This window comes from Muscardinus avellanarius (genome assembly GCF_963383645.1).
Source record: "Muscardinus avellanarius genome assembly, chromosome: 6".
NCBI classification, from domain to species: Eukaryota; Metazoa; Chordata; class Mammalia; order Rodentia; family Gliridae; genus Muscardinus; species Muscardinus avellanarius.
In genome coordinates, this window is record NC_137791.1 from 93,393,810 (window position 1) to 93,418,938 (window position 25,129).

At 38.7% G+C, this 25,129-nt stretch overlaps 1 protein-coding gene across 1 annotated transcript in view; it reads right to left on the reverse strand.

Annotated features, from left to right (window-relative positions):
- SPMAP2L (sperm microtubule associated protein 2 like) overlaps positions 1-25,129 on the reverse strand; it is a gene marked incomplete at both ends in the record, with an annotated part of 60,778 nt that overhangs the window by 6,050 nt on the left and 29,599 nt on the right. The window contains 3 exons of the mRNA XM_080697242.1: positions 18,963-19,077; positions 22,338-22,472; positions 23,792-23,920. Of these exons, the coding sequence (XP_080553368.1) occupies positions 18,963-19,077; positions 22,338-22,472; positions 23,792-23,920 (379 nt within the window). The remainder of the gene's footprint in view (positions 1-18,962; positions 19,078-22,337; positions 22,473-23,791; positions 23,921-25,129) is intronic.

Consider the following 25,129-nt stretch of genomic DNA (forward strand, 5'->3'; position numbering starts at 1 on the left):
GGTCTGGGAGTATAGCCCAGAGGTAGAAAAACCCCTAGGTTCCACCTCTAGTACCACACACAATAAATAAATAAATAAATAAATAAATAAATAAATAAATAAATACAAACAAACAAACAAAAAGATGCCAAGACAACAGAAAAACAAACCCAAGAATTCTGAAAATACAAGAATGAGGAACAGTGAGGAAATAAGAGAAATCATGAATACTGACCTATAAGAAATGCAAGAAGAAGAATTCTGAATCCTGATCATCAATAAAATGAAAGGCCTCACAGTAAGTATATAGGAAATGAAAGAGGAAATTGAGCTGTTAAGAAAGAATCAGAAAGAAGCCTGGAATAAAACGAAAGAGTCAATAAATGAAATGAAGACAGCAATAGAAAGAAATTTTGGAAGATTCGATAAAATGAAAAACAGAATATCACTGTTAGAAGACAGTTCATTCAGAATTGAAAGCACAGTCAACAATATATAGAAGACATTACAATAACAGAACCTGAACATCCAACAAATATGGGACAATATGAAATGTCCTAACTTATAGATAAAAGGCATTGAAGAAGGAACAGAGGCACAGACCAAGGGTATCTGTAATCTCTTCAGAGAAATAATTTCAGAGAATTTTCCAAACATGGAAATAGACTTGCACATCCATGTACAAGAGACATACAGAACACCATTAAGACAGGATCAAAGAAGGATTTACTATGCCACATAATAATAAAAATGACCAACATAGAGGCTAAGGAAAGAATCTTAAAAGCTGTAAGAACAAAAGAATGGGTGACATTCAAGGGCAAAACAATAAAAATCACTCCAGACTTTACAACCCAAATCATGAATGCCAGAAGAGACTGGTACAATGTCATCCATACCTTAGAAGAAAATAGCTTCCAACCAAAACTGCTATATCCAGTAAAGTTATTATTCAAAATTGATGTAGAAATAAAAGTGTTTCAAGATAAGCAGAATCCCAAAAAATTTATGAATACTAAGCCAGCACTAGAGAAAGTACTTAAAGAAATAAATCATAAGGAAGAAAAAAGGCAAATTTCAAAATCAGAGAAAAGATGAATTTCATCAGTGGGGCAATTAAGCAAAGAAGAAATAACATTATCAAACAGAATATAGGACACAAAATGACAAGAAACAAAAATCATATCTCAATAATAAAGCTGAATGTCAAAGGACTTAACTCAGCAATGAAAAGACATAGACTGGCAATGTGGATTAAAAAACATAATCCAAATATATGCTGCTTGCAAGAAACTTATCTTACAACCAAAGATACTCATAGTCTAAAAGTGAAAGAATGGCCAGGTGTGGTGGCGCAGGCTTGTAATCCCAGCACTTGGGAGGCTGAGACAGGAGGATCACATGGATTTGAAGCCAGCCTCAGCTACTGAGTGAGGCTCTCAGCAACTTAGTGAGACCCTGTTTCCATATAAAGTATAAAATAGGTCTGGGAGTATAGCCCAGGGGTAGAAAAGCCCCTGGGTTCCACCCCCAGTACCACCAAAAAAAAAAAAAAAGTAAAAGAATGGAAAAAAATATATCATGCTAATGGAGACCAAAAATGAGCAGGGGAAGCAACACTGATATCCAAAACAGACTTTAAGCTAAAACACATCATAAAAGACCAAGCAAGGCACTTCCTTGTATTAAAATAAACAATTCATCAAGAAAATATAATGATAGTGTTTATGCCCCAAATGTGGGTGCACCCACATTTGTAAAACAATCCCTTCAGGGATTACATCAGATCTCAAACAGAACCAAATAGAATAAATATTGGGAGACTTCAACATACCACTCATGCCACTATATTGATCTTCAAGGCAAAAGATGAGTAAAGAGTCTTCAGAACTGCTGGGCGTGGTGGTGCACACTTGTAATCCCCGTGCTTGGGAGGTGGAGACAGGAGGATCACGCAGGTTCGAAGCCAGCCTTGCTGGCTTAAGAGACCCTGTTTCCAAATAAAAATATAAAAAAATAGGTCTGGAAGTGTAGCTCGGAGGTAGAAAGGTTTCCAGGAACCCCAGTACCACAAAAGAAAGAAAGAAAGAAAGAAAGAAAGAAAGAAAGAAAGAAAGAAAGAAAGAAAGAAAGAAAGAAAGAAAGAATGAATCTTCAGAACTAAAGAAAACTATAAACCAAATGGACCTAATAGACATATACAGAATATTTCAACCAGGAATAGTAGAATACACATTCTTCTCAGCAGCCCATGGAACATTCTCCAAAATGGATTACATCCTGGGTCACAAAGCAAGCAACACCAAATTTAAAAGATGTAATATAATTTCCTGCATCTTTTCAGATCACAATTAAATGAAAGTAGAAATCAACAACAGGAAGACCAAAAGAAACTTTTTAAATACATGGATATTGAATGATACAATATTGAATGAGGAGTGGGTAAGATCATAAATAAGGGAAAAAATAAAGAAATTCCTGGAATTAAATGAAAATAGAGACACAACAAACCAAAATCTATGGGACACTTTGTAGGTGGTGTTAAGAGGAAAGTTTATAGCATTGAGTGCTCACATAAGAAGAACAGAGAGTTGTCAAGTAAATAACCTAATGACACATCTCAAGGACCTAGAAAAACAGCAACAGTCTGATCCCAAAGCCAGAAGAATGCAGGAACTAATTAAAATCAGAGCAGAAATAAATGATATAGAAAATAAAAAATATAAAGGATCAACAAAACAAAAAGGTGGTTCTTTGAAAAGATTAATAAGATTAACAAACCCCTGGCCAACCTAACCAAAAGAAAATCAATTCAAATCATTAAAATCAGAAATGAAAAAGGAGACATCACCACAGACAATGGGGAAATTAAAAGGATTATCAGAAACTATTTTGAAAATGTATACTCCAATAGACTGGAAAACATGGAAGAAATCGATAATTTATAAGCATGTATACCTTACCTAAATTTAACTAAGAGGACATAGCAATAGCAAGCAAAGAAATAGAAATAGCAATAAAAATTCTGCCATCAAAGAAAAGCCCAGGCGCAGATGGGTTTCCAGCTGAATTCTACAAAACTTTCAGAGAAGAACTAATCCCAATACTTCACAATTTGTTCCAGGAAATTGAAAGTGATAAAATTCTTCCAAACTCCTTCTACAAGACCAGTATCACATTAGTACCCAAACCAAATAAAGCTACCTCAAGAAAAGAAAACTACAGACCAATATATTTGATGAACATAGATGCAAAAATTCTAAACAAAATACCAGCTATATGCATTCAAAACCACATCAAGAAAATGGTATACCACAACCAAGTTGGTTTCAACCCTGAAAAGCAAGGCTGGTTCAACATACACAAATCAATACATGTTATTCACTACATAAATAGAACTGAGAACAAAAACCACATGATCATATTAATAGATGCTGAAAAAGCATTTGACAAAATCCAACACCTACTCATGTTAAAAACACTGCAGAGCTGGGCATGGTGGCGCACGCTTGTAATCCCAGCATTCGGGAGGCTGAGACTGGAGGATCGGGGTTTGCGAACAGCCTCAGCTACTTAGTGAGGCCCTCTGCAACTTAGTGAGACCCTGTTTCAAAATAAAGAATAAATATCAGGGTAAGGGGGGTAGCTCAAAGGTTGAATGACCCCGTGTTTCATCACCAGACCCGCAAAAAAAATTTTTTTTTCAGAAAATTGGAATAGAAATGTATCTCAACATCATTAAGGCAATATACAATAAACCCAAAGCCAACATCATATTGAATGGGAAACTACTGTAAGAATTCCACCTAAAAGCAGGAACAAGACAAAGATGCCCACTATCACCACTCCTTTTCAATATAGTCCTCGAGACTCTTGTCCCAGCAATAAGACAAGAGAAGAATATCAAAGTAATTCAAATAGGAAATGAGGAATTAAAATTAAATTATTCTTCTTTGCAGACAACATAATCTTCTATCTAGAAGACCCAAAGTACTCAACCAAAAGATTACTGGAGCTGATTAACCAAATCAGCAAAGTGGCGGATACAAAATCAGCCTAAAGAAATCAACTGATTTTCTACATGCCAACAATGAATCCACTAAGAAAGAAATAAAACAATTTCATTCACAATAACCTCAAAACCAATAAAATACATAACCAAAGACATGAGACCTATACAATGAAAACTATAAAATATTAAAGAAAGAAATTGAAGACGACCTTGGAAGATGGAAAGATCTCTCTTGCTCATGGATAGGCAGAATAAATATCATCAAAATGGCCATTCTGCCCAAAGTGACCTACAGATTCAGTGCAATTCCTATCAAAATACCAACAACATTCTTCAGAGAGCTAGAAAAATCAGTCATGAATTTCATATGGAGAAAGAAAAGACCCAAAATAGCCAAATCAATTGTCAGCAATAAGAACCAGGCAGGAGGCATCACAATCCCTGACTTCAAGCTACTACAGAGCAATAGTAGTTAAAACAGGATGGAACTGGCACAGAAACAGGCATACAGACCAATGGAACAGAAGAGAAGATACAGAAACAAACCCACACACTTGGGAGTCAATGATCTTTGACAAAGGGACCAAATGCTAGAAAAAAGACAGACTTTTCAACAAATGGCACTGGAGAACTGGCTATCCATTTGTAGAAAACAGAACTAAATCCTTACCTCTCACCATGCACAAGCATCAACTGGAGATAGATCAGAGACCTGGAAAGCATTTCAGAGACCGGGAAGCAACTATTAAAGGAGGGCATAAGTTCAACACTCCAACATGTAGGCACAGGTAGTAACTTCCTCGACAAGACCTCTAAAGTACAGGAAGTTTGGATCAAAGACTTAGAAATTAGACCTGAGACGGTGAAGTTAGTAGAGGAGAACATAGGTTCAACACTACAACATATTGGCACAGGCAGTAACTTTCTCAACAAAACCTCCAAAGCTCAGGAAATTAAAGCAAGAATAAACAAGTGGGATAACATTAAACTAAAAAGTTTCTTCTCATCAAAGGAAACTATCAATAACCTAAAGAGGAAGCCTACAGAATGGGAAAGGATCTTTACCAGCCACCATTCTGATAGGGGGCTAATATCCAGAGCATACAAAGAGCTCAAAAGGCTCTACACCAACAAAACAAACAACCCAATCAAGAAATGGGCAAATGAACTAAATAGACACTTCACAAAAGAAGAGATACAAAGGGCTAATAGATACATGAAAAGATGTTCTTCATCACTGGCCATCAGGGAGATGCAAATCAAAACTACACTGAGATTCCATCTAACCCCAGTCAGAGTAGCAAGCATAAAGAAATCAAACAACAACAAATGCTGGCGAGGAGGTGGGGAAAGAGGAACTCTTTTACACTGTTGGTGGGAGTGCAAACTAGTTCAGCCACTATGGAGATCTGTGTGGAGATTCCTAAGAAAGGTGGGAATAGATCCACCATATGATCCAGCTATACCACTCCTGGGTATCTTTCCAAAAGGGTTGAATTCAGAGAAATACAGCAACATATGCATACCTATGTTCATAGCAGCACAATTTGTAATAGCCAAAATATGGATCCAACCCAGATCACCATCAACAGATGAATGGATAGCAAAACTGTGGGAAATACACACAATGGAATTCTATTCAGCCATAAAGAAGAACAAAATTATATCATTTGCAAGAAGATGGAAAGCCCTGGAAAGCATCATGTTAAGTGAGATCAGCCAAGCACAGAAGGAGAAGATACACATGTTTCCTCTAATATGCCCAAACTAGAAAACACAAAGGATACCAGTAGGACCCCAGATATTAGAGGGGAAATACTAGCTAAGTTTTAATGGAAAGATAGGAGAGGAGAAAGGCCGATCTTGATTAAGGAGCATCTTCACCTGAACATGTGTAAAATTATGAATAAGACATGGTTAACCTGGCCAACCACTGGTGGGGGGGGGGGAGAAAACGGGGGCGGGGGGGAGAGGGCACCAAATATAGTGTAAATGTATACTATTTATGTTCAATAAAAAAAATTGTTAAAAAAAATAAATAAAGTACAGGAAGTTAAAACAAGAATTAAGAAGTGGGGTGGCATCAAACTAAAAAGTTTCTCCTCATCAAAGGAAACCATCAAGAATCTAAAGCGAAAGCCTACAGAATGGGAGAAGATCTTTACCAGCCACCACTGTGATAGAGGGCAAATATCTAGAATATACAAAGAGCTCAAAACACTGTATCCCAGCAAAACAAATAACCCAATTAGGAAATGGGCAACTAAATTGAATAGACACTTCACAAAAAAAGAGACACAAACGGCCAATAAATACATGAAAAAATGTTCAGCATCATTAGCCATCAGGGAGAAGCAAATCAAAACTACATGTGATTCCATCTAAATCCAATTAGAGTGCAAGCATAAAATAGTCAAATAACAACAAATGCTGGCAAGGATGTAGGGAAATAGGAACTCTTTTACACTGTTGGTAGGAGTGCAAACTAGTCCAGCCACTATGGAGATCAGTGTGGAGATTCCTTAGAAAACTAGGAATGGATCCACCATATAATCTGGCTACACCACTCCTGGATATCTTTCCAAAGAGGTTGAAATCAGAGAACCACAGTAACATATGCAGACACATGCTCATAGCAGCACAATTCACAACAGACAAAATATGGAACCAACCTAGGTCTCCATCAACAGATGAATGGATTGCAAAATTATGGGAAATACACACAATAGAATTCTACTCAGCAATAAAGAACAAAATCATGTCATTCACAAGAAGATGAAAAGATCTGGAGAACAGTATGTTAAGTGAGATGAGCCAAGCACAGAAAGAGAAGGGACATATGTTTTATCTAATTTGTTTAAACTAAGGAGTATTAGGGATACCAGAGGGACTCCAGATAATGGAATGGAAACCTCAGCAAAGTCAGAAAGGAGGGATAGGGGAAGAAAAAGGCTGAGGTTAATTAATGGAAAAGCTACATTTGAATATGTGTATAAATGTCAATAGAACATTGTTAACCGGGAAACTCAGTATTCAGAGGGAGGGGAAAAAGGGACGGGGAGGAGGGCACCAAGTACTGGAATATATGACATTGTCAGCATGTTCCACATTATGATGTGAGACTATAGTGCACCAATAAAATTAAAAAATTAAAAATTAAAAATAAAAACTGGGACTCTCATTATCACAAATCACCAGGCCAAGAAGAATGTATGTGGCTGTCCTCTAATTCTACTAAATGAGAAAAAGAAACCAAAGCCAACTGAAAGAAAGCATAACTGTGTCCCTCCTCTGGACCCCCAAGGCATTTCATATTATCTTAATGGTGAAAATGTGTTCAAATTACATGGCCTCCTATTCACATTACATATGTTTAAGTAATTACATGTATATGACTTTGAAGGGAAATATAATCAATATCTGGAAATAAAACAGGACTTTAACTGTGGGTAGAAAAATAACACATAAAGTGTTTTCCAAATTCCCTTTTGTGTTATTTAACTGATGATGATGATGGTGATGATGATCATGACGATGACGACAACTAACGCTGACAGTGTTCCACATGTATTAATTTGCTCCTTGCCTGGAGTATCATTTTTATTTCTACCTCACTAATGGAGAAGCCCAGGCCTTGGAGGTTCAGTAGTCTATTTACATTTATAAAGTCAGTAAATGGCAGATCCGAGATTCAAACCAAAGGTCCTACGTGTCCGTACAACACTATGAAGGACTCATTAAGTATTTTGAGCATTTCCTATGAATAATGCTTTGTCTTCTATCAGGCCCTGGGCAAATTAAATATATGACTACCATTGCCTTCAATTAAGATCTTCATTTTAAAAGGAAATAAAATGATCATTCATTCATTCAATTCATTAAACAAACATTTCTAAATCAGTTCTATTATGTAAGGCATAATAAAGAATAACAAAACACAGTTCCTTTCCTTAGTGTCATTTTCAAATTAGAGCCATTGACCTATAGGGAAATAATTAAGATTATTTGACACTAAAAAGAGAAGATGAACATTTCATCTCTCATTTTCACACTGCATTTTCTCTTTTTAGTATCAGAGCTATCAGAGGAATGGTGAGAGAAACAAAAAAGATTCTCTTTTCAGAAAGAATCGCTCTATTGGCCCTTGAGGAAGGATGAGATTTTCATAAAGGGAGAAGGAAAGGTGGGGGAGATGACGGAAAGAATGTGGAAGGGAAAGTCTGGAGACACTGGAGGTCAACTTGGAGGGGTTCTCTGGTTTTGCAGGGAGAACAGGCTCGGAAATGCACTGGAAAGTCTATCAGAAGGGTGGGCGGGCATTCCTCACAACCAGCAAAGCGCCATGGAGCCTTTTCTTTTTCTTTTTCTTTAATTTATTTTTTTATTGGTGCACTGTATTCACACATCATAATGGGATAAAAAAAAAAAACTTTTGTAGACATACATTCACACATCACCCAGTTAGCCCCTACCCGATCCCCACCCCGTTCCCTCCCCATCCCTCCTTCCCATGCTTGGCTTAGTGGTTGACATCTAATTTTATTGCAATTTATCCAAAATTAACAATGATAATCCCATGGAGCCTTTTCATTAGACAGGAAGCATGATCAGAGCTGGAAATTACACTCTCAGCCATGAATGAGAAAGATAGAGGCACAGTCAAAGGCCGCGGGGAGACCATGAAACAGCCCCAGCCATCAGAAGAGAAACGTACTTTATCCCATTCTAAAACACTCTTAAGTTATAATCATTTAAGCAAAATGACGCTTGCACAAGAAGGGACCGATATAACTGAACAGTGCATTTGGAATTTACAAATTATATTATAATCAAATACAGTGGTTCTCATTTTTAAAAAGTTGATAGTCCCTTTACATTCCTAAAATGACTGAGAGCTTTCAAAGATGAGGATGGTATTTCAGCAAAAAGCAGCAATAAGGTTAAGGGCTCTGCTTTGGTGGTAGAGCTCTTGCCTAGTATGCATAAGGCCCTGGGTTCAATCCCCAGCACTGCAAAATAAATAAATAATAATATACTATGTGTTCATATAAATTGTTAGGGTTAGTTATGACAGATAACTATATTTCCCAAAACAAAACAGTAGTGAGAAGATTGGTATGTTTTACATTTTTGTAAATTTTTTTTTTTTTTGCAATACTGGGGATATGGAACCCAGGGGCATTCTACCTCCAAGCTATACCCTCAGCCTTATTTTTTATTCTTTATTTTAAAATTGGGTCTCACTGAGTTGCAAAGGGCATCACTAAGAAACTGAGGCTGTCTGTGAACTGCGATCCTCCTGTCTCAGCCTCCTGAATGTTGGGATTACAAAGCGTGCGCCACCACATCTGGCTGTAAACCTTTTTAATACTTGCCTTGAGGACACTTTTTTTTTTCCAATACCAGAAACTCAGGGTTTCATGATGAAAAGTGCTCTACCACTTGAGACAGGGTCTCACTAAGTTTTTCAGGCCAACCTTGAACTTGAAATCTTCCTGCCTTAGCCTCCCTCCTGAGTACCTGGGACTACAGGTAAATGCCACCACATGAACTACATAGCAATTTTATAGCTAGATCTTTTATTATTATAAAATTCCTGGTTTGAAAAGCACTGTAATAAACCATGTATAAAAGTCCTCACATTAACATAGTAAAAGGGGAAAAATAGGGTCCTCTCACTATACCTAGAAAAAGTATTGGGGAAAATTCAACACTTTTTTTTTTGGTACTGAGGATAGAACCCAGGGGCTTTTCTACCCCCCGAGCTATACTCCCAAACCTATTTTATACTTTATTTGGAAACAGGGTCTCACTAAATTGCTGAGAGCCTCACTAAGTAGCGGAGGCTGGCTTCGAACCTGTGTGATCCTCCTGTCTCAGACTCCCAAGTGCTGGGATCACAAGTGTGTGACACCACGCCCAGAACAACACTTTTTAAACTTGTGGTTTACCAAAAACAAAACAAAAAAAAACTTTGGAAAATTGAGAATAGAAGAGAACATGCCCAATTGATAAGGGACATTTATAAAACCTATAGTTAAATTCATGTTTGTTTGTTTTGTTTTGCAGTACTGGGGATGGAACCCAGAGGTACCCTACCTCCAAACTATAACCCAGCCCTGTGTTTTTATTCTTTATTTTGAAACAAGGTCCCACTAAGTTGTGGAGGGCTTCACTAAATAGCCGAGGCTGGCCAAGAACCCGCGGTCCTCCTGTCTCAGCCTCCCAAATGCTGGGATTACAAGCATGCACCACCACACCTGGCTAAACTCATGTTTAAAGATGAAATTTTGACTATTTCTTTACTAAGTTCAGGGGCAAGGCAAGTTAGGAATTTCCACACTTACCACTCTGTATCCAATGAATTAGATTCCTTAACCAATACAGTGAGGAAAGAAAAAATAATTAAAAGGCACACAGATTGGGAAAAAACATTATTCACAGACAATATAATTGTATGTGTAGGAAATCCAAAGGAATCTACAAAAAATTAACAGACTATGACAAATAATAAATGAATTTAGCAAGGTCATAAAGTCAACATACTATTAGCAAACATCTGAACATGAAATAAAAATATCATGTCTGATAACACAAGAAACATCTATAGACCCAGCTACTTGCGAGGCTGATGTAAAAGGATTGCTTGAGCACCCAAACTGTAGACCAGCCTGGGCAATATCCTGTGTCAAACAAAACAACCATACTATAGTAGAAAAAACTGAGAGAATTGAAGATAACAGAAACAAGGGAGATTATAAAATGTTCAAGCTGGGCGTGGTGGCGCACATAGTTGTAATCCCAGTACTTGGGAGGCTGAGATAGGAGGGTCACAGGTTCACTGCCAACTCCAGCTTAGTGAGGCCCTTCACAACATGTGAGACCCTGTTTCAAAATAAAAAACTAAAATAAGGTCAGGGGTGTAGATTGGTGGTAGAATGCCTCTGGGTTCAATCCCTAGAACTAAATAAATAAATAAATAAAATGTTCATGGATTAGAAAACTTATTATTAGGAAGATATAAATTTTAAATTGTTTTACATTATTTAATGTAATCTTAACAAATTCCTATGAGGCATTTTTATAGAATCTAACAAGTTGATTCTAAAATTTATGTGAAAATGCATAAGACATAGAATAACTGAAAATAAATTTAAAAAGGAGAACAAATTGGAGGGCCTACATTATCTTATTTCAAGACTTACTCTAAAACTTTAATAATCAAGACAAAATGGTATTAACGTTAAGAATGGAAAAGTAAATAATTTGAACAGAATTGGGAGTAAGTAAAAAGAAATAGATCCAAAGTAATTCAAGAGGAAAATGAAATTCATCAAGTTGTGGTAGAAAAATGTATAAACATCTTGGGGGGGTCTCAATTTCTACTTTACATATGCCAAAAAAAAACACCTAATTCAAAGTGGATCATGCAAGCTGGGCATGGTGGCACACGCTTGTAATCACAGTAATTGGGAATCTGAGACAGGAGGATTACAAGTTCAAAGCCAGCCTCAGCTACTTAGTGAGGCCCTCTGCAACTTAATGAGAACTTGTTTCAAAATAAAGAATAAATAATAGGGCTAGGAGTGTAGCTCAGAGGTAGAATGCCCCTAGGTTCCATTCCCAGTACTGCAAAAAAGGAAAAAATGTGGATTACACATGTAAACATAAAGGAAAAATAAAAAAGCTTGTAGAGAAAAATATAGTTTAAAGTAAACAAATATTTCTTAGAACACCAAAAACATTAACCATAAAAGAAAAGATTAGTAAAATCAACTTCATTGAATTTAAGACATTTTTTTTTCTAATCTAGTGATACCATTAACAAAATGAATAGGTCAGCCATAGGTAGGGAGAAAATATTTGCAATTCCACAGCCCTGGCAAAGGACATGCATTCAAAATATATAAAACTTGCAAACATTAATTTATTCCAACCCAGTGTGTGTGTGTGTGTGTGTGTGTGTGTGTGTGTGTGTGTGTGTGTGGTAATGGAGATAGAACCCAGGGGCATTCTACCTCCAAGCTACACCTCCAGCCCTATGTTTTTATTCTTTATTTTGAAACAGGGTCTCACTGAGTTGCAGAGGGCTCCACTAGCTGAGGCTGTCCGTGAATTGCGGTCCTCCTGTCTCAGCCTCCCAAACGCTGGGATTACAAGCAGGCGCCATCACGCCTGGCTTACCAACCCAATTTTTAAAATAAGCACAAACTTAGACAAACTCTTTATTTAAACACAAAATGATTGTGCTGTGGAAAATACTGAAGAATGTTAAAAACAACACAAAAAAAGACAACCACCACTACTAAATGACAGAAGATACAAATGCCAACAAATGCCTAATGCTCACCCTTTGATTGACATCATAAGATAATATTATCTCACTAGGATGGCTAATTTTTTTTTTTTTTACAGTACTGGGAATGGAGCCCAGGGGCATTCTACCTCTGAGCTACACCCCCAGCCCTGTTTTTATTCTTTATTTTGAAACAGGGCCTCACTGAGTTGCAGAGGGCCTCACTAAGTAGCTGAGGCTGTCCGTGAACCGCGATCCTCCTGTCTCAGTCTCCCTAATGCTAGAATTACAAGCATGTGCCACCACGCCCGGCTAGGATGGCTAAAAATTTAAAGCTGGACAATGCCAAATGTTGGCTTGTCTATGAAGCACCTGGACCCCTCAACGATAACTGGTAAGAATAGGAATGATACATTCACTTTGGAAAATACTTCAATCGTTTCTTATACAGCGAAATCAACGACTAAACAATTCCACTCACACATATTTACCCAACAGAAATGAAAACATACATTCACAAAAATGTCTGTACATGAATAGTCAAAACAACTTTATTCTTAATAGCCATCTGGAAGCATCCCAAATGTCCATCAAAGGAATAACAAGACAAATTATGATGTAGTTATGTAATGGCGTAATACTTCATAAAAAGGAATACCCTATTCATACACTAGGCAGTATGCATGATACTAAAAAACACTGTGTTAATTGAGCAAAAGAAGCCAGACACTAAAGAGCATATATTGTAGGAGAGCGTTTAAATCAAGTTCAAGCGCAGCCAAACTGCTCCGTGGCGATAGGAATCTGAAAGGCAGCTGCCTCTAGGCAAGGGGTGGAGAGGGAGATGACTGGAAATAGTCTGGAGGAAACTTTCTGGCACAGTGGAAATATTTTGTATCTTGTTTGGAATGGTTGTTGGATAGACATGCATTTATTAAGAGCTTATTAAATTATGCTTTTAAGATCTATACATTTTGTGTGTGTGTGTGTGTGTGTGTGTGTGCACACGTGTGTTTGTGTGCTGCTCTACCTTCAGGCCACACACCCCCTCAGCCCTATTTTTTTTTAAACAGGGTCTCACTAAGTTGATGAGAGCCTCACTAAGTTGCGGAGGCTGGCTTTGAACCTGTGATCCTCTAGTCTCAGCCACTCCAAGTACTCGAAATATAGGCATGCACCACCAAACCTGGCTAGATCTACGTATTTTATTATTTATTTATTTATTTATTTAGTACTGAGGTTGGATCCCAGGGGCATTATACCTCCAAGCTATGCCCCAGCCCTAGTTTTTATTCTTTATTTTGAAACAGGGTCTCACTGAGTTGCAAAGGGTCTCACTAAGTAGCTGAGGTTGTCTGCGAACCCGGATCCTCCTGTCTCAGCCTCCCAAGTACTGGGATTATAAGCATGTGCCACCGTGCCCGGTGATCTATGCATTTTATATAATTATAATTCAAGAACTTCAAATTGTATGCTGGGAAAATATTTGCACCATATATAACAGATGAAGAATTAATATCCATATATGTGATCCAATAAAAAAAAATGTACTGGCCAGTAGAAAAATAAAACCATGAATACACAATTTTTCCCCTTGTACTGGGGCTCCTACCTAAGGGTGCTCTACTACTGAGCTACATTCCCAGTCTTTAAAAAAAAAATTATTTGGATACAGTTTCTCACCAAGTTGCCTAGACTGGCCTCAAACTTGTCATCCTCTTGCCTCAACCTCCCAAGTATCTGGGATGAAGAGGCAAATTCATAAAAAAAATACACATGGTAAATAAATGTGGGTTCATTAGTTATCAAGAGAGAGAGAGAGAGAGAGAGAGAGAGAGAGAGAGAGAGAGAGAGAGAGAGAGAGAGAGAGAGAGAGAGCCAAGCATGGTGGTGCACGCTTGTAATCCCAGTACTTGGGAAGCTAAGACAAGAGGATCACGCAGGTTCAAAGCCAGGCTCAGCTATTTAGTGAGACCCTGTTCCCAAATAAAAATAAAATAGGAGCCGGGCGTGGTGGTGCACGCTTGTAATCCCCGCGCTTGGGAGGCAGAGACAGGAGGATAGCGCAGGTTCATAGTCAGCCTCGCTGGCTTAAGAGACCCTGTTTCCAAATAAATTAAAAAAAGGTCTGGGAGTATAGCCCGGAGGGAGAAGGGCTTCCAGGAACCCCAGTACCACCAAAATAAAATAAAATAAAATAGGTCTGGGAGTGTAGCCCGGAGGTAGAATGCCTCTGGGTTTCATTCCCACTACCACACACACACACAAAGAAAATATTTATACTTATATGAGATATTATTTGCTATACAATTAACATTTTGTAAAATAATATCTAATGTTGGTGAGCGTATAGTAAAAGGCAGACTAATAATGCAAGCAAATATGCAAATCAAAGTCACTATTTTGAAAATGCATTGTGGAATCTCATACAAGTCACCTAAAAAATGTTCATGCCCAAGAGCCAGGCATGGTGACACACACTTGTTAACCCTGTACTTTGGGAAGCTGATCAGAAAGATCCCAGGTTTGCATCCAGCCTCTGCAACTTAGGCCCTCAACAACCACTAAAGATCCTATTTCAAATAAAAAAAGAGGCCAGGGGTGTAGCTCAGAGGTAGAATGCCTCTGGGTTCCACCTCCAGCACCAAAAAATAAAAAAAACAAGGAAAGAAAATGTTCATGCCCTTTCCTTCATCCAGTGATTTTTCTTCTAGAATTTTTATTCCCAGAAAATAAGCAAATTGAGGGTGGTGGGGGAGGAGCACGTGAGCAGTAGGACCTTATGAATTAGGACAGCAGGTCAAAGCAGGTGGCCAAATGAGATCCAGACTTCAAGCATACTATACTTAAAGGGATCTGCTAGATATGAAATAAGAATCAGAATCCTAAAAGCCAAGGTCTTAAAAGTTACAGATTTAAGACATTTAGATAGATCAGTTTGTCTGGGTGGGAGTTGCAAACTTTGGTCAATTTTTTTTTTATGGGTGTTTTGAGGGGAGGGTATTTGTTCTACAGTAACTGGAGATGGTACCCAGGGCCTTGCACATGCTAGGCAAGTGCTCCACCATTGAGCTAGAGCCTCAGTCCTATTTTTAACCTTGGAGGACACTAACAAAGTTACTATTAAAAAATACTCAGGCCGGGCGTGGTGGTGGTGGTGCACGCTTGTAATCCCCACGCTTGGGAGGCAGAGACAGGAGGATCGTGCTGGTTCAAAGCCAGCCTCGCTGGCTTAAGAGACCCTGTTTCCAAATAAAAATATAAAATAGGTCTGGGAGTGTAGCCCGGAGGTAGAAGGGTTTCCAGAGACCCCAGTACCACACACACACACACACACACACACACAAAGAAAGAAAAAAAGTACTCAGCATGGCGGTCACTGAGATATTGACTTCCCCCAGGTCATTGTTCAGTCTCTGCTGGCAAGGTGCCTCAGGTACCTGTGAGAGTTACTTGGTTCCTTTGTGGGCGTGTGTTGTTGATAAGCCTGAGGTAGAGTTAATTAACTGTAAAAATGAAAACCCAAAGAGGATCAGATCATAAAATGGATAGTCTGTATTAAGGAAAGTGTGTGGGACGAATGATGAAACTTGATTATGGGTCACAGGGTAGACACAGCGGTCGATGTTCAATTTCCCGGTTTGAATAACACAGTACTTCTGTGGTTATGTAAGATGACGTCCCTGTTCTTAGGAAATTGACACTAAAGTATTTAGGGAAAGGGGGATATGATATCTATAGCTTTCTCTGGAAAATGATTGAAGAAACAAGTTGTGCATATGTACATACGCATACAACATCCATGGAAGAGGAAGAATAATAAAGGCAATAAAACAAAAGGTTATTCTTACAGTTTTTCATTAAGTTTGAAATTAGTTAAATAAAAACTATACACTAAAACAAAAAGCATATTCATGTTTAAGAGGATTTGGTCTATTAGAGTGACAATCCTACCAGTGCAGTTTAAAATGTGTGAAGAATTGATGTAGAATTATGACATTAAATTGACATCTTAAGTTTATGTTCACTCTTAGAGTATTAAAAATGTCACCACTGCTCCGGGCGTGGTGGCGCACGCTTGTAATCCCCGCGCTTGGGAGGCGGAGACAGGAGGATCTCGCAGGTTCGAAGCCAGCCACGCTGGCATAGAGACCCTGTTTCCAAAAATAAATAGGTCTGGGAGTGTAGCCCAGAGGTAGAAGGGCTTCCAGGAACCCCAGTACCACCAAAAAAAAAGTCACCACATTTATGAGTTTAATATATATTAAAATGTGTCAAGGTAATGACAATACTTTAGAAGTTTTTGTTTGCGAATGTAGATGGATAAAGTACTTAAATCAAATGTAGTATATTAATAAATATAATTAAACTTGTTTGAAGGTATTTTATTAAGTAGGTTTGGAAACATGACTGCACATTATTTGGGACTTCTTCATTGTTGTTTAGTACTAGGGATTGAATTCTACCTCTGAGCTAGACCCCCAACCCTATTTTAATTCTTTCATTTTGAAACAGAGTCTTGCTAAGTTGCTGAAAGTCTCACTAACTTGCTGAGACTGGCCTTGAACCTGTGATCCTCCTGTCTCAGCCTACCAAGTACTAAGATTATAGGTATCCACCATCATGCTTGGCTTTATTTGGGATTCTTAAAATTTGTTACTGAACACTACCAGAATTTTAAATATGATAATAAAACTAGCAAGCTAAACTTAAAAGCCTAAGAAATGTTTGATTTTTAAATTTGAAATTTAAAACACAAGACTATTAACTACCACAGCCATGCTCAAAGATCCCAAAAGGCTCACATCACTGGGTGTGGCAGGGTTTTTTAAGGGCCTATAAGTTCTTTGGCACTTCTCTCACTGAGAGCTAGGGCTTGCCTCCCGGGCCCTTGAATCTGACCACATGTGATGGTGTCAGTCAACAGAGGGGGACTGCAGTGAGATGCGACTGCCCAGCTGAAGCCCTAGAAACAAATAGCTTCCACTTTGTTCTCCTGGAGTGCTCACCCTCAGGACATTCCGCTTTAGGATGCCCCTCAGAACAGAGCCACCATGCTGAGATAGGTCTATGCCACGTGGCCAGGTGGCATGAAGGTGTCTGCACATTTTGCCACCTGAGTCGTCCTGGCCCAGGCACCGCACGTAGGCATCACATTGGATTGAATGTTGATGTCTCTGAATGCATACTGAAGCTTAGTACCCAGGGTGATGGTGTCAGGAGCCAGGGCCGCTGGGAGGTGGTCAGCTGTAGATGAGGTCAGGAGGGTGGAAGCCCATAATGGGATTAATGTTCTTAAAAGAAGAGAGAGGAGAGCGTGCTCTCTCCTTGTACAGAGGGGTCCTGTGAGCGCACAGTATGATGGGAGCCATCGGCAAGCTAGGAAATGAGGCCTCACCTAGAACAGAAACTGCTGGCGCCTCAGTCTTGGGCTTCCCAGATTCCAGGACTGTGAGACATAAATACCTTTTGTTTAAGCCACCCTATCTATAGTGTTAGGTTATCGCTGCCTGCGTTGACTAAGATATGAAGGAGCTTCCAGATGATTCCAGCCCCCTATGACTTCAGACACTGTAAGTAATTACAGATTTCCCAGCAGAGACCTCAGACATCATGGAGCTGAATCAAGCCGTACCTGTTTCCCAGTTGGAAATACTGACTCATAAAATCCTGAGCACAATGAAATGTTGTTTCACATCACTGAGTGTTGGGGTGGCTTGGTATGAAGCAACAGAGGGCCAGATCCGAACCTTAAGATTCTTCACATAGTTCCAAATCATCTCAAACTTGTTTCTGGGATGATTAGATTTGGAGACACTAAGGAGCCCACTGTTAGTGGCTGAAACAAACAAACAGCAAAACAACAAAACTACTGGTAGTCCCTGGCATGCTGTGCCAAACAGAAAGGAAGGCTTCAGGTCAACGACAGCTGCTGCCAAAGAACATTTTAGTGAAATAAAGAAGTAGAGTTGGAGCCAGGTAAGGTGGCACACATTTGTAATCCCAGTTCTTGGGAGGCTGAGATGGGAGGATCACAGGTTTGAAGCCAGCCTCAGCAACTTAGGCTGGCAGTAACTTAGTGAGACCCTGTTTCCAAGTAATAAAATAAAAAGGGCTGGAAGTATAGCTCGGAGGTAGAATGCCCCTGAGTTCAACCCCTAGTATAAATAAATAAATAAATAAATAAATAAATAAATAAATAAATAAATGTACAATTGGGCCGGGTGTGGAGGAGCACACCTGTGATTCCAGCACTTGGGAGGCTGAGATGGGAGGATCACAGGTTCAAGAACAACCTGGGAAGGTGAGGCGTGTCTTGCCCAGACACCTTCCAGGGAAGCACAGACCTACCTCTATGACCTCTCATTGCTTCTAGATCGACAACTAGAACCAAGACCCAGCTGCCATGACAGCCTTTCATGGACTCCTCCACCAGCTCCCTCCATTGCCCAAGGGCTAATCTCCATCATGAATCCCTTCTTCCACATCACTCACGATTCTGCTTCTTTGACCAGTCCTGACCAGTCCATTCAGAATAGGGGAGGTAGCTGGGGAAGTTCATTTGATGAGAGGGGAAAAGGGACAGGAAGAAAAGGAAAGTGCATACCTAGAAATAAGAGCGTACCATGTTATACCTTGGACCAGGAACTGTTTCTTTTGCATGGGCTCACTTACGCTTTTTGGAGGAATATAGTTTGAATTTACACCTTTGGCAACTGAGAGTCGTAAAATCCGGGGAGAAGGATCTGACAGTCGAAGATAATTTCTTTCTCCAGAATCACTGGTGGGCCTACATGCAAATGGAAACATCAACTATTATCGAGGTACAATCACTAGATTTTTCAATCCTACAATCAGCCTCCAATCCATTGCACATACTGTTTTGGTTTTAGGAACATCTTTTCCCACAATCACTAGTAATCTTTCATACAGATGGGTGATTCTCAAAATTTTTTGACTGCCAGGCTTGGTGATATATGTCTGTAATCCCAGTACAAGGAAAGCTGAGATAGGAGTATCACAGGTTCCAGGACAGCCTCAGGAAGTAATGAGACTCTCATCAACCTGGTGAGACTTTGTTTCAAAAATAAAAATAAAAAATAGGACAAGGTGTAGTTTGGAGGTAGAATGCCCCTGGGTTCAATTCCCAATATCACACACACACAAAAAAAAAATTCTTTACTATACTCCACAGTATAGTATACTCCACAGTGAAAAGGACATTTTATATACTCCACAGTGAAAAGGACATTTTATATTGTGATACCACATACATAAGTATGTGTCTGTGTAGATGAGATAAAATTATCTTAAAACAATGTTTATTCTATATCATATACTGATTTTTAAATTTCTAATTGGGTTTCATTTTTTAAAAGTGGAATTGATTTTATGATTGATTATGGATGGGTTGTGACCTGCAGTTTGAAGAACACCTCACTTTCTACCAAAACTTCATATTAGATCCCTAAAATTAAAATTCCAGTGATCACTGAGGACCCTTTTGTGAAGGCCAGTGTCCTCTACACTCTCCTCTGTGGTGGCATTTTAGACATTGTCATAACTCTCAGCCATTTGGTCAGTCATCATAGACTATACCCCACAGAGTTATTTCCCTGACCAAACCTACCAATCAACCTACAAACCCAATATGTAAAGAAATTTTCTCAAATATAGCAGACTATTTGTAGATTACCTGCAAAAGTAGTCTAGTAATAGTAATGATAGTAATACTATTATAGCAATAATAGCAATAATATTAGTAATGCAGTAATAGTAATAATAATATTATTATTGGGATATAACTAACATATGATAAAATGTACCTTTGAAGTATACAACCAAATGGTTTCTAAAATATTCACCAAGTTGTATATCCATGACCACTATCTAATTTTAGAATGCTTTCATCAACCCAAATAGAAACCCCATACCTATTAGGCATTCCCCATTACCATATCCTGTCATCCCTTGGGAACCACTAATCTATTAGTCTTAATCTCTATGGATTTGCCTATTCTGGAAATTTCCAAAAAATGAGATAATTCAAAAATGCAGCCTTTTGTTTTGGGCTCCCTACTTTTAGCATAATTTAAAGATTCATGTATCAGCACTTCATTCTTTTTATGGCTGAAAAATATTTCATTGTATGAATGTGACACATTTGGCTTATCCATTGATAAACATTTAAGTTGTTGAGACTTTTTGCTATTATTAATAATCCTGCTATGAATATGAATGTACCAATTTCTGTGTGGACAGAGGTTTTCAATTCTCTTAGGTAAGTGCCTAGGAATCAAATCAGGTTAACAGTGAGGAACTGCCAAACTGTTTTCCACCCCAGATCTGTCATTTCACATTCCCATCAGCAATGTAAACAATGCCAATACATGATTTCATGTTTGTTAATATTTCTATTTTTGTAGATGAAGAATGATGTGTCATTGTGGTTTTAATTTTCACTTCTTTTCTGTGTTTCTTATACAATTATATACAGGTGCCCCTCAGGTTATGAGGAGGCTACATTCCAGTAAACACCTAGTAAATTGGAAACATCATGAAGAAAAAAGAACTGTTTTAATACACCTAACTTAGAATATTAGCTGTTTATCCTTGTGGTCTCCAGCTGCGCCTCAGCATTGAGATAGAATATCATACAGAATCCCATGGCCAGGGTAAAGATCAAAACTTAAAATTGAAAATATAATTTCTACTGAATAAGTATCACTTTTGCATCATCATGAAGTTGAAAAAATGTAAGTTGAACCGAACATCTCTAGAGAAATATTTCCTGAAATCCTTTGCTTCTTTCCTTCCAACCTTCCTCCCTCCCTCTTTTTCCCTCCCTCCCTCTTCCTTTTCTTTCTTTCTTTCTTTCTTTCTTTCTTTCTTTCTCTCTCTCTCTTTTTATTTCCTTCTTTCTTTCCTTGTACAAAGTATTGAACCCAGGGGTGTTCTACCACTGAGCGATATCCCCAGCTCTTTTTATTTTGAGACAGGGTCTTCTTGCTAAGTTGCCCAGGCTGGCCTCCAATACATGGTCCTCCTGCCTCAGCTTCCTAAGTAGCTAGGATTGCAGGCCCGTGTCATCATGACTGGCTGCATTTTAAAAACTGGGTTATTTGTCTTTTGTTGTAGTTTCCAGAACTTATTAAGCACATGCTCTATCCCTGAGCTATATTCCCACCTCATTCCAAGTGTGTGTGTGTGTGTGTGTGTGTGTGTGTGTGTGTTGCTGGGGATTACACCCAGGGGCATTATACCTTCAACTACACCCCAACCCTTTCAAAACAGTATCTTGCTAGATACTAGGTCTTGCTATGTTGCTGAGGCTGTTCTTAAACCTCCTTGTTTCAGCCTCCAAGTACTGGGATTACAGGTAGGGGCCACCACGCCCTGTTTAGAGTTCTTTAAGACAATCATCAATGTAATTCATCCCATTAATTAAAAATATAGTAAAGTGCTAAAATATAGTATAGAACCAAAGGAAGTGCATCTGCAAAGTCAGATGTAAGAGAACATTAAGTTTTACAAACTGCAAAATCCTGTACTTTTTGCTGATGTGTTTAATTTTTGAGGGGTTGGAAGACCGAAACCCAGGGCCTCATGAAAGCTCACTGATTATTCTACCACTGAGAGATTTCCCTGTAATTGGTTGACAATAACAAGTCTTAGTGTGAGTTTTGGCTTCACCCCAACTTTGTTGTTGTTTTGGGCGGTACTGAGAATTGAACCCAGGGGCATTCTACCTTCAAGCCACACCCCCAAGCCCTGTTTTATTTTTATTTTGAAGCAGGGTCTCGGGTTAACGAGAGTTTCACTATTTGCTGAGGCTGTCCTCGAACCTGCAATCCTCCTGTCTCAGCCTCCTGAGTCCTGGGATTACAAGCGTGTGCCCACACACCCAGCTTATTTGACTTTTTTACCTGATCCTTTGGGACACAAATGGGCTTTTAGCACATGAGATTGTACATACTAAAATTAGAACTACAGTGTTGAGCATTTAACCAGATTGGATTGGAATGTATAAAGACTCTCAAGATACTGTACCTATTTAGCAGATAGTTTCTTTTGAATCTGGGCTGTGCTAGCCTCTGGATCCTTCTGGAAGGCCGGCTAAACAACACAGGACGAGGGATCTTCCAGATTACAGACTCTCTTCCACAACTGTAGTAATATTGAATCCTGCAAGTTGTAGATGAGAAAAGAAATGAGCGGAACCAGCACGAATTCAAATGATCACAGCATTTTCCTACATTGACCCCCAGGCCTAGGGGAGCAGGTATGATGTTTTCACCTGTTTACTGCTAAGTTCTATGCAGTGGGAGAAACGAAATGTTCCAGAAATGGTTAGTCATTGAGTTTTCAGATTACTTCTGTTACTCTAAAAGAGATCACTTTCTGTAATAAATTGCATCTTCTAAATAGTCCAAAAGATATACCGAGAAAAAGAGAAAATTGGCTGATTTTTAAAACTGAATGCTTTTTTTTTCGCATCCATAGAAATAATTTGATAATTTTACTGTATTTTTAGTTTAATAGGATGTATTACATCGATTCCTTGATTCTTCTCTTTCTTTCCTTTTTTCGATACTAGGGATTGAATCCAGGGGCATTCTATCTGAGCTACCCCTCATCCCTGTTTTATTTTTACTTTATTTTTATCCTGAGTCACTGGAAGTTAGGTTTGTGTAAGCACACCTGGCCATTTTTTTTTTTTTTTTAGACACAGTAACTGACTCATGGTAATCAAGCTCATGAGTATAATTTTTTTTAATGTATGAAATTTGTATGCACAAATAAGCTCATTTACAAAAGTATTGTACATAGTACAGAAGTTTAGAAATGTCCTAAATCTTTAATCATAGAATTACCTACTTGACATATATCTCTTCTTCCTTTAAAAAGTTGAAAAAGATTTTAAGTATAAAAAGCACTATATAAATTACATATTTATTATCTCAAAAATTTTAAGTACACACGCACACACATGTATTACACACATATTCACAGAAAAGAGCTGGAAGAAAATATAACAAAATATGAACATATTATCTGAGTTACAGGCCTACAGGAGGAGGCCATTGGTAGGTCAGTGGGGTATGCCCTTGAGACCTTATCTTATCCAGGGTCCTCCACCCCCTCTCTGCCTCCTGGTTGTGGTGAGCTGAGCAGCTCTCCTCTGCCGTGCCCTCCATCACTGCGGGCTCAAAGTGATGGAGCCAGTCGACCATGAATAAATCTTTTTTCTTCTAGGTTGTTCTTGTCAAGTATTTTGGTGGTACTTGACAGCGATGAGAAAATGATCAACAAAAGGATAAGTATTAGATCTTGCTCTAGAAAAGTGTGGTTGTACTATGAAGCTAGATACAGAATCCCTACTCCTCAATAAATTTTAGCTGCAGACTGAACAATCTTTGACTCTTAGATAAGATCCCCGGATTCTGTGTTCATTTTCCCCAGAGAGTCCCGATGAGGTAACCCAGTGATGCATAAACACTGACCTGTTCGGTATATAGTGGTGGGAGACTTGCTTGGGCTGAGCAAGGTTCTCGAGTCTTTTGGTTAACTGAGCTCTCAAAGCACTCTCACAAATAGGGCGAATAGGATCCTGATTTCCCCAAAACAGTCTTCTGTTAAATAGCATTAAGACAAAATGGTTAGAAAAAAAAAAGCATTCACTGCTAAAGAACATCTTAGACATGGCTTTTGACAACACTTCTCTATGGATTTTACTTCAAGAACTATCTCTATTTTAAAAAACTTTATAATTTCCAAGCATCAGAAAAAAGATAAATTATAGTTGTTAAAATAAGACTGTTTGGTAAGCTATCTTAAAAAGTGGTGACCAGCTGGGTATGGCGGCGCACACCTGGAATCTCAGTGCTTAGGAGACCGAGACAGGAGGATCACAGGTTCAAGGACAGCCTCAGCAATATAGCAAGACTTTCAGCAACCTAGTGAGACCCTGTTTCCAAAAAAAAAAAAAAATTCTTAAAGGGCCAGGTGAGGGCGTGGTCGTTCAGAGGTACAATGACCCTGGATTTGATCCCCAATACCACAAACAAACAAAGTGGTGAACAAAAATGAACCTATTAGAGAGTTAAAAGAAAGTTTTGTGTCTGCCATCAGGGAGTTAACAGTGTGATTTACAGTCAGGTGAGCATAAATTAGGCATGCTGACAATCTCCACTATGCTCCCATTTGGAGTGAAACCCTGTACCAGGTGGTGAGATAACAAAATAGCATCAGAATAATGTTAACAGCTACAGTTAGTACAATATTTGCCATGTGGCAGGCACTGTGCCGGTACCTTACAGACCTCAGTTCATTTAGTGTCAACATCCTTGAGAACAGGTCTGATCACTGAGCTGGGGTGAAGGGAAAAAAGGAGAAAATTATACAGATTGACCTAAAAAGTCTTCTTGGAAGAAAATAAAAGGTATAGACTGCCAGAAATGAAGCCCATTCAGTGGTGGGATGACAGTGAGAAATGGGAATAACTAAGTCTTATACCAGACATGTTTGGGTGAGAGTGTAAAGTTATGCCGGCAAAAACCTTCTCCCATCCTGTTTGCTCTCGATTGAGGTCCTTGATAGCTTCCTTTGCTGTACAGAAGCTCTTCAGTTTAATCCAATCCCGTCTATTGATCTGCCTTTAGTTTCTTGTGCCTTTGGGGTCTTGTTGAGAAAGTTTTTATCTGTGCCTGTGTGTTCCAGCATTGGGCCTATGCCCTCTTCGAGGAGCCTCAGGGTCTCTGGACTAATTTCCAAGTCTTTGATACATCTTAAATTGACTCATGTAGGGTGAGAAAGTGGGATTAATTTCCAGTTTTCTGCAT